We start from the raw sequence: 9746 nt of genomic DNA, 5'->3' as shown, positions 1-9746 counted from the left end.
CATTGCATTGCTTTTTTAACACGGTATTGTCTGAAGATCAGCTCCTGTTCTGAGCTCAATAGCAATGCAAAACTGTGCGTAACAAAGCTGGCGAGCAGCTGAACTTGTGCTCAGTAGTCAGTACGGTGCTGAGGGTTCAGTACTGGCGGTGTTCTAATTAGCACGAACTGCAATGGCTCTGAATCTGACCATTTCTATGGAAGCCCGTTTCCGCCAGGGAGTAAAAATAAAAACGCGCTATGGTATCTCAGAATTCCGACTAAGTAACTGAGAATTGCGACTTAAACTCAGAACTTTCCGACTTTATATCTCACATTTGGGACTTCGAAATAACCCATATTTCATTGTCTGTCCTTTTGTTATTGTAACGGATTCGGGTTCCAGGGCTTGTGCCCTCGCCGCTCCCACCCTAGTTCGTGCCTCACTGCATTGGCTCGAACCCAGGCCTTGCCAGCTGAGCTAAAGAAGAGTTTCTTTTTTAAGTAAAAAATGACATACAATGGAAATATTTAAAAAGTATAAGTTTCAGCTTTTATAATTGTGAATTCCTCTGGATGTGAAGTGTCTATTTCTGTATCTTATTTCATATTCTTTCTTCGTTTTTGTATTTCTGGTGTTTAAATAAAAAAAGAATTTAAAAGCCCACCATCCACTATTCCATCCGTGTACTATGGAAGCCTCACTACCGGAAATGGGATTCCATAAAAATTAGTGTAATTAATTTGATTTTTATCAGAGCACTGTACAAGACAAGTCTTCAGGCTTATAGATCCTATGATCTTGTACGATTCATCAATATAGTGTAACGGAACGGCCAACATACAATTTGTAGTTCAGGTGGGTAGCTGCGTCAGCATGCGTGGGCTGCAAAGGAACAAGTAATAGGTTTATTCCATGCTGAAAAAAAAAGAAGAAAGAAAATATTTTTTGGCCGAAACGTACCAGTAAACTTTACATTAACAATACCAGCCAACGATACATTATCATTTCACACCGGTTCTACAGGAATCTACAGCAGAGCCCTGAGTTGACTCCCGGAGTCCCACTGAGCCCATAGAATTCCACATCACCCATCACTCCTGCGCACAGTACGCTGAGAGCGCCTGTCCATAAACTACTGGATTAAGAATGGGATCAAATAATTCCCCATTTTCTTAATCCTACATCAAAGGACTGTTAAAGGTCTATTTGAAGGCATCGATTTGTATTCTTAAACCAGATGAACGCCTGGAATAAGTTAATATTACTTTAAAAAATAAACAGTCGTGCTACAGTACTCCAGTTGAAGGCACGCTTCTAGCTTTGCGGTACTCTGGTGCGTCACAAATTTATGTTTGAATTTCTGTGGATGAACTACTATAGGTGTACCCTCGCTCACTTTCTTTAGCGACAGTCGTTGCTCCTCATCTGAGTGATGTATTTGCCTTGTTTACAGTTCACTTCCCTGCAAGGAATATTCACCTCAGAGCTCTCTTTCACAGACTGCAGGCGCTATGTTTGTTAACAGGTATTATAGTGATGACATCTTTCTGTATGATCAGGACAGGAGCTGCAAGTCCACTGTGTTGTGGCTGCAGTACAATTTTAGCTTATTATTATAATACTTTTTAACAGCGACAGATTCTTAAGATCACGAGGTGTTTACGATATTATTTCAGTATTAAGCTGTTACTACATTCGGAACTGTCCCATAGGATTCAGTGTTCCATTAGTTTGGCACTAAACTGCTTAGTCTATTGCAGAAATTGTACTTAGTCCTGTCCTGTAGTGTCCTCTAGAGAGCAGCAGCTGTTTCCTTGGGCTCATTGCAATTGGGAACATTGTGATTACTGAGCAGGGGACTAAAGTCAGCAGACGAGCGAGTTGCAAATCGGTATTAATCTGGCGTACAGAGCTGCATGCTAATCTCTGGATCATCTCCAGTTAATGCGATGCTGTTCTTACCTTGCAATTGACCCAATCTGACTACTGGCACCAACAACCCTGTTATTACAAATAAACTTCTTGTGTACCTACCGTGATACATAAGTTTGCTGGAGAGGTTTGGCAGCCTATATTCAGTCAAAGGTGTGTGTGCAGATCACTGTGATATACAGGCATCAACAAACTGACATACAATATTAAATGTTTAACTGATAAAACCCAAATGAACCAAACCTGAATAAATTAGTGGTGGAAAGGAGTCTTTTTATATAGCAAAACGTCTCTGAGCCTTTGGTAATAACGATGGGTATATAACCCATTGTCCTCAATATTAGAAATTAATCCTTGAGCACTGCTGTTGTACCAACAGTCCTCAAAAGTGCTGCCATTACCCCCGTCCCATAAAAGCCTAACATTACCCTTTCTTGCATAAACTGTAGAACGTGCCTTCACATTTCAGTTGCAGTTTGATCTATTATCACCCTACTCCCCACTTCATAACCTTCACTCTAATTCTGGTCTCCTAACTGTCCCCCAAGCCCGTCTACACTGTATGAGTGACAAGGCCTTCTCCTGTTATGCCCCCAAGCTCTGGAACTCTCTCCCCAAGGATAGCAGAGTCACCTTCCCTAAACTCCTTCAAATTCAGACTCAACACCTTGTTCTGTAGAAGAGCCTTTACTGAACTGGTTCCATTCTTTACCCCTCTGCTTCTACTTTCCTTAGTACCACCATCCATGGTCTCCTCTGTCTATTGGAATTGTTTTATCCTGTGTATTCTTATTGTAATTGTTTCAAGTACTTTGAGAAGCCACCTTCAGAACCATTATATAAAATAGTTTATCCTAAATCCTTGAAGCTTTAATAGGGCACTGCAGTAGGGCTAAGAATTGACAGTGTTAGTGGGCCAGCAGGATTTGTGCAAATTATAGGTAGGCACAAAGGAAGACTAGGATTCACTTGAAATTCATGATATGGGACACTGAAACAGGGGAGAGGCTTTGTGCAGTAAGCATTCAGTCTCAATCTACACAGTCTGTGCTGCTGGTAGAGGTGGTTGTGAACACCCGCCTTCCCAGTCAAGTACTGGGTTCTCCAGTCTCAATCCTAATACTTCCCCATGACTGTCCAATATCACTACTGTGAAACCAACACCCATAAGACAAGACCACAGAGATTCTAACTGCACAATTATTCACTGATGTTTGTGCACCAGTGTTGTTCCTCTGCTAAGGCCTACTTTACACCAAGCCCCTGTTGACAATTCCTTCCTTGTGTTTCTTTTAGTCAGTTTATGCAGCCTAGAATAGGACACCAGATCTCACTCTTACTGGCACTACAGTAGCAATTCACACTCCATAAGGACTACCCATCTCAGAAACAGGAGGATTTCCAGTATATTGAACACCTCCGTCTCTCTCACAGTAAAAAAAGTCACACTGCCCTGCCCAAGGAATAGTGCGGCCATCTTCCCCCACTACAACGTTTTATTACTCCAGCCATTTTCAGTCCTCATTGGCAGCAATACGGGAAGCATTCTTGAAAGGGGAACCCCCACAAATACTTCCCTTGAATTCCTCCACCCCATTCAAACCTATAAACCATAAAGAAACAAGGGCAGGCAGAAGGGTCTTTCACAGCTTTATTGAGATGTTGCCATTACAAGGCAAGTGGAGGCAGGAGAGTCACAAGGGCCAGGCTGGAGCCTTCATTCAGGCACCTGTGGAGGAAGGAGAACAATCCAGCTACACTGCAGGACACCACCCCTACAGGAGCGCCTCCTGCCAGACCCTACCTGTCCACTGGCCAACATCTCCAAAGTCCTCTGCTCCCTCCACATCCTCACTGGAGCTCTGAGGGTCTCCCTCCTCATCCTCAGTCCAGTCAGCTCCCACATCCAGAGGAGCTTCTACTGGTGCCACAGCCACCCGACTGCTGGTCACCAGGCTCCTGGTACCTGTGGACAAGCAACACCCAGGAGTGAGGGATCCGCTATCCCCAGAGTCCCACAGTGATGCTACTCATCTAAACAGCCCCTTTGTCCAGCATGGGATCATTCCTCAGTTGTCCAAGCATGGTTGTCTCTTGAGCAGAGATGCATCCACAAGGGATAGAGAACCAGACCCACCTTCATTCCAACTGCCAGCACACCTGGACTCACAGCAGGCACAGACCTCATGGTCACCATACAGCTCCTCCCACCTGGAGGAGAGGAGGACAGGTGAGGCCTCCACCTGGCATGTCCCAGAGCACCCTCAGCAGGCTCCTCGCAGAAGTACCTCTTCGCCTCCCTGTTGTAGGTGCAGGACTTGGTCCCTGGTGTTGCTTTAGCAGGAGCCACAGCCATGACACAGTGCATGTACAGCTCAGTCACTTCATGCTGCAAGAGGGAAGGTCACAGCATTAAGGGATCAAGGCCAATAGAGGACAGAGAAGGACCTTCTGCCATCAGTGAAGGCAAGCTGGCAGCTCTAGGCACTACAGCTGCCACAGTCTGGTTCACATCTAGATCATGGATGTGAAAGCAGACCATGGATCAGTAGAGCAAGAAGGCTGAGCAGCCTTTGAGAGCAGTACCTTCCTGGACAGCTTCTTCTGGAAGAGGAAGGCATCAATTGTGAAGCGGAGCACATCCTTCTGCTTGGAGGGGACAAACCTGGACAGGCAGCCATCTGCCTTGCTGTCCACCATGCACCTGGGGACAAGGACAAGGATGAACCCCTGCAGGCTCTCGGGGCTCCTGCCCACCTCTCCTCCCAGAAGGGGCCGTACCCCAAGTTGTCGATCACAGGGAAACGAGGCTGGGAGTGCTGGTCTGGTTTCTCCGTTACGTAACACGAGTGGATGTACAGCCTCTGCTCTGCTGTGGCAAAGTAGGCAGTGGCCTGGAAGTACATGGGCTGACCCAGGAAGTACTCATCCTTAGGAGAGAGCCGGACCCAGCGGGCTGGAAAGAAAGAAAGAGAGAGAGAGAGAGAGAGAGAGAGAGGCAGCATTACACCTGCACACAGCACCCCCTGCAGGCAGGAGGAGCCACTCACTCAAGGAGCTTACAGTTGGTGGTGAGCAGCACAAAGCTGTGTTTGTTCTTCAGGTCCTTGAAGAAGGTCCTTCTCCTGGCCCACGTGGGGACATAGCCAACCTTGTAGGAGTAGTGGAACCTGCAGGACAGAGGGGATGAGGGGCATCTGGACACTTTCCTAGCGGCTTCTCAGCAGCAGAGCCCTGCCTACCTGTTGTAGGAGCACTTGACAGGCACAGAGAAGGGAATGAAGCGATGCACAGGTGCACTGGAGGAGGGCGGGGCATAGCGGAGAGTGTTGGAGTACACCAGGCGGCCCTGGACAACCTGCAGGGTCACAGAGGAAGGGATATTCCCAGGAAAGGCAACCCCGACACTGGCCCTACAGCTCACGTCGATACACTGCCTGTAGATGAAGACCTGCTTACCGATCGCTCGGTGCCGCACTCGTGAAGCCCGTAGATGAAGTAGAAGTAACTGCGTGTGGTTCGGCTGACGCTGCAGTTGCCCAAGGTCACCTCCGATGGCCGACAGCTGAAGCCGAACAGGAGCCGACTGACCCTCACATACATCCTGCTGGAGTCACACCACACAGCCACTCCTCGGGTGCCCCCGATGGCCGGGCGAGCCGGCTGCCGCCCTCGCTGGGGAGGAAACAGGACGCTCTTGATGTAGGCGGGTAAGGGGCGGCTGCCGGCTTCATCTTCTCCTTGTCGAAGTAGGGCGAGTACGCGTCTCTGGACACGGGAAGGCGGCGAAAGTCGGGAGCCAAGGACTGCGAGTCGTTCTCGCTTGCAGACAGGTCTTCGGAGGGCGCATCTGCCAGGTTCAAGTCCTCCAACTGGGCTGCGTCTTCAGGAGCCGGGAGGTCGGCCTGGAGCGCCAATTCCCGAGAGTCCCAGCCAGCCGGCCCGGCGGAAACCAGTGCGGGGAGCCCGGCCCCTGTGCACAGGCACAGCATAAAGAGAAACGAGCGCATCGCCAAATTAACGTCCCGCTCAATTGCTACAGGAGTAAAATAAGTAAACCACAAAACTGTGTTGAAGCAAGAAAGCATAAAGTGTGAACGCGGTGACTAGGTTTTTATACTGGCAGGACCTGTTACCGCACACCTGGTCACACAATCAACACAATCAATTACATACAGAGATCCGGATTGTTCTCGGCGTCTAATTAGAACCTGATTTCAGTCTGAGGCGGGACTCCGTGAAGCCGCCTGAACATTTTCCCGTGTGTATCTGACCTCAGCGGAGGAGTTCCACGCAATTTCGACAGAATGAAATCACCCACACGTGTAAAATTTGATCAGATTAATTTATTGTTCAATTAGTTTCTAATTTCCGTGGAAAGTGTGTTAAACTCGCTGTCAGACAGAGTACGGAACATGCGACACGTCCGTCCACACTTTCTTTTATCGAGGGGGCTGTTCTATCAACACGTACCGCAATGAAAATAATTTTACTATTTTTCATGTGTAATTGCATGTCATATTAAAATGTGTAATACAAGCATTTCTTTGCTTCCCAGTAAAGAAATACTGATCAGCTTTTGACATTATCTGATAATTTGTCTGATTTTCCAGAGATTGCTTTTGCTTCGCAGCACCGAGAACCTATGGAAGCCCGTTTCCGCCAGGGAGTAAAAAAAACGCACTATGGTATCTCAGAATTGTGACTTAGAATCATAGAATTGCGACCTAAAAACTCAGAATTTTGACTTTATCTCTCACATTTGCGACTTCGAAAAGCCCATATTTCATTGTCTGACCTTTTGTTATTGTAACGAATTCGGGTTCTAGGGCTTGTGCCCTCGCCGCTCCCACCCTACTTCGTGCCTCACTCTATTGGCTCAAACCCAGGTCTTGCTAGCTAGAACCCGAATCCGTTACAATAACAAAAGGACAGACAATGAAATATGGGCTATTTCGAAGTTGCAAATGTGAGATATAAAGTCGGAGTTGTGAGTTACTAAGTCGCAATTCTGAGTTACTTAGTCGGAATTCTGCGATACCATAGCGCGTTGTTTTGTAACTCCCTGGCGGAAACGGGCTTTCATACATTTCAATTAGTCTGATCAGTGCAGGACAAGTTAATGTAGAATCATTACTATGTCTGTCTCTTGTTTGTATATAAATGAATGTCTTTGACAACTTAATGTTAGTTTTTAATTTAGTTTTACGATGTAGGTCATGTGTTAACATATGCACGAGCATACGAAATGTCTCACTCCTGATTCAGCTCATGCTCCATAGGAGAGAAGAGATTCCTCCTGCTTCTCGTACAATCATATCAGAACAGAAGCCCGTGTCGCCCAGCTCTGATTCAAGAGCGACTCGCATCTTCAGCCCTTTTTTTATTCGTGATCCTAATTTTCTTTAGTTATGATCAATATTGAACTTTTTCTAAATAAAACGACAATAATCAAACATGCAGGCAGACTTTTAAAAAGTATTAGGAGCTGACAGGGTGCCCCATTGGAATAGTTGTCAGAAAATGTGAGAAAAGGAAAGGTACGTAAGCTCTCACACACAGCATTAGAGATTGGCATCTGATGGAAAAAAAAACTACCTGTCTCCCCAGCATTTAACGGTGCTGTTGTTTTGATTTTACATATTGTTAGCATTTTAATGAATTGTTAAAAGATTGATACACAAATCGCTAAATAAGAAAACGTAAAAACCCTAGCAGTAAGCAATTGGCCATTCAAATTCCTGAATTTTAAATCCCTGTGTTTTTCTGTATCCGAATGCCTGGTGCAGCTAATTTGAAAGCAGAGTCTACCATTTACAGAAGCGTATTGTTGCCACCAAGGAAAAAAAATCCTGAGTTTACAGGAGGAAACAAATGCAAACACCGTTTAGAAAAAACACACACGTCTCAGGCCTTAACCATGACAAGGATAGGATTTGAACCTAGACGAGCAGAGCACAATGAATTAGCAATCCAAAAAGTGACTCCTGTTTAACTTTCTTTTCGCTTGCTCGATTTATAGTACGCTCCTAAATCCTTACAACCGATAAACAAAACGGCTTCATGTGCCACAGCATTCTGCTGTAGGTACGGTTTGCACCGTGTATTAGGCGAACCCGAATTAAATATTTCAAATATGTGAAGAATTTCATGAAACCTGAAAAAAGATCACAGCCAATGTCAGCAATTCAGACCCTGTAGGCAGCTTCAACAGAACAAAACGATCTGAAGCCGCAATAATTTCATAGAGTGTATTATAACACTCTAACCACGTTGTTGCTATTACTGCTACTTCTGCTACCGTTGCTTTAAACTCTACTCAGCGGGCAAGTAAAGTTGTACATGAAATAGACTACTTTGAGCCGTCCAAATTCCATTATGTGAATTTAAGCTTTTTTTTTATTAATAACAGCATTAGTAATACAATGCGTGCTCAGAAACCTTACTTATTAGCTTATGAAGCAATAGTGTTTCGACAATTTGCGGTCTTCAAAAAGTAAACGCTGAAGTTTTTATACTTCCTTGTGAGCAGATCACCTTTGATTTAGAAAAGGAAAACTTACTCCTCTGTTGCTTTCATTGCAATATCTGAATCGAGACCCAAGCGCTAAGAAAGCTGAAAAACGCAGAAGTCTAAACCCCGATTTTAATTTAGACACACATTTTCTAATGCAGCCTTCATTACAAGACAGTCTATTTCTCGAAAGCGTGTTATGTAAAAAAGAGAAAAACGAAAATATATGGATGACAATATTTAAAAGCTTAAGATTTTACTTTTGAGAAACTGTCATTTTATGTATCTAGACGCTTTTCAACCACTGCTTTTTGAACTTTGCTGTGCTTCCTGAATCATTTTCAGCGTTATAAACTGGGTGTGGAAGTAGCGATCACTTTGTAGAGCAGTTGATAGACTGGAGCTGTTCAGACTACTCTTGTTATTTCTCAAATGCTTCCATCATTTTTCTTTCAGGCTAGGACGCGAGTGTGTACATGTGTTTGGTTTTCGTTTCACTGATTCCCATTGAAGATTTGTGAATTAACAAGGAAAGAATCAGTTGCCTCGGAAAGCAGAAGGTTTGGTTCTCAACGATCTTGAAGACACGCCCATGTAGAGCAGCGTGTGATGATTCGTACTATAAAAGACCAAGTGCTCAAAGTGACGTCTGTGTTTGCCGTTGAAACTTTTCATCTCGGGCGCACTTTTAGAAAGCAAAGATAGAGCAGTTGTGTTGAATCACACTACGACAGCTGTCAGCAGAGTGGCGCAGCAGAAGCGTGCTGGGCCCATAACCCAGAGGTCGATGTATTGGAACCATCCATTGCTATACACACCGTCAGTCTAATGAAGTGAATTTAAACTGATCTTTTTCTTTCGTGTATGTGCAAGCTTCACACTTACTGTATTCGTTAATCTTTACCAATAGCAGATGCCCAAATGTATCTTTGGTTGTTCTGCGATCCTTCATAGTTTCCTCAATTCCTTCAAATGAACATCCATATCAAAGCAATTATATATATATATTACAATTAAGGTACATATTAAAAATATCAACGCACATTTCTATAATGCTCATTTAATAATGATTGTCAAGGATTGTCAAGTTCTCCAACAAATCTGTGTTCTAATTTTAAAATATTTTTGCTAAGGATACAACGGGTGTATAAATGAATTCTCCCAACAGCCAGTTAAAGAAAAATTCCACATGTGAGGATGGTTTTCTTGGACATTGACTTAGGTACTGAATTGTTTACTTGTTTTAGTTGCACACGAGTAAAACACGAAGATTTCCTGCAACATTCAAGAGGGTTTGCGAAGAAACCCCTTCAATTTT

At 44.6% G+C, this 9746-nt stretch overlaps 2 protein-coding genes across 2 annotated transcripts; both read right to left on the bottom strand.

Moving 5' to 3' along the window:
* Positions 1 to 3551: 3551 nt before the first annotated feature.
* LOC138242970 (zona pellucida sperm-binding protein 3-like) lies at positions 3552 to 5106 on the bottom strand. The gene is made up of 7 exons (XM_069198445.1): positions 4978 to 5106; positions 4696 to 4870; positions 4501 to 4618; positions 4203 to 4303; positions 4052 to 4125; positions 3719 to 3880; positions 3552 to 3643 (listed from the first exon to the last, which is right to left on the bottom strand). The coding sequence occupies exons 2-7, from the start codon at positions 4818 to 4820 to the stop codon at positions 3636 to 3638; spliced, it is 588 nt and encodes a 195-aa protein (XP_069054546.1). The 5' UTR covers positions 4821 to 4870; positions 4978 to 5106; the 3' UTR covers positions 3552 to 3635.
* Positions 5107 to 5152: 46 nt separating this feature from the next.
* On the bottom strand, positions 5153 to 6020 carry LOC138242972 (zona pellucida sperm-binding protein 3-like). Its single transcript, XM_069198447.1, has 2 exons — positions 5374 to 6020; positions 5153 to 5272 (listed from the first exon to the last, which is right to left on the bottom strand). Exons 1-2 carry the CDS (start codon positions 5515 to 5517, stop codon positions 5153 to 5155), a joined length of 264 nt encoding a protein of 87 aa, XP_069054548.1. The 5' UTR covers positions 5518 to 6020.
* Between the last annotated feature and the right edge of the window lie 3726 nt (positions 6021 to 9746).

This window comes from Lepisosteus oculatus, chromosome 14 (assembly GCF_040954835.1).
Source record: "Lepisosteus oculatus isolate fLepOcu1 chromosome 14, fLepOcu1.hap2, whole genome shotgun sequence".
Taxonomy (NCBI): Eukaryota; Metazoa; Chordata; class Actinopteri; order Semionotiformes; family Lepisosteidae; genus Lepisosteus; species Lepisosteus oculatus.
This window is presented reverse-complemented; position numbering and strand designations above follow the sequence as displayed.

Excerpts from the sequence above, each read along its gene's own strand:
- LOC138242970 (XM_069198445.1), bottom strand. The coding sequence starts at position 4,820 with ATGTACTTCCAGGCCACTGCCTACTTTGCCACAGCAGAGCAGAGGCTG. Across the intron at positions 4,619-4,695 it reads CCTGTGATCGACAACTTGGG|GTGCATGGTGGACAGCAAGG; the intron begins GTACGGCCCCTT and ends CCTTGTCCCCAG. Across the intron at positions 4,126-4,202 it reads TACAACAGGGAGGCGAAGAG|GTGGGAGGAGCTGTATGGTG; the intron begins GTACTTCTGCGA and ends CCTCTCCTCCAG.
- LOC138242972 (XM_069198447.1), bottom strand. The coding sequence starts at position 5,517 with ATGTATGTGAGGGTCAGTCGGCTCCTGTTCGGCTTCAGCTGTCGGCCA. Across the intron at positions 5,273-5,373 it reads AGTGCGGCACCGAGCGATCG|GTTGTCCAGGGCCGCCTGGT; the intron begins GTAAGCAGGTCT and ends GTGACCCTGCAG.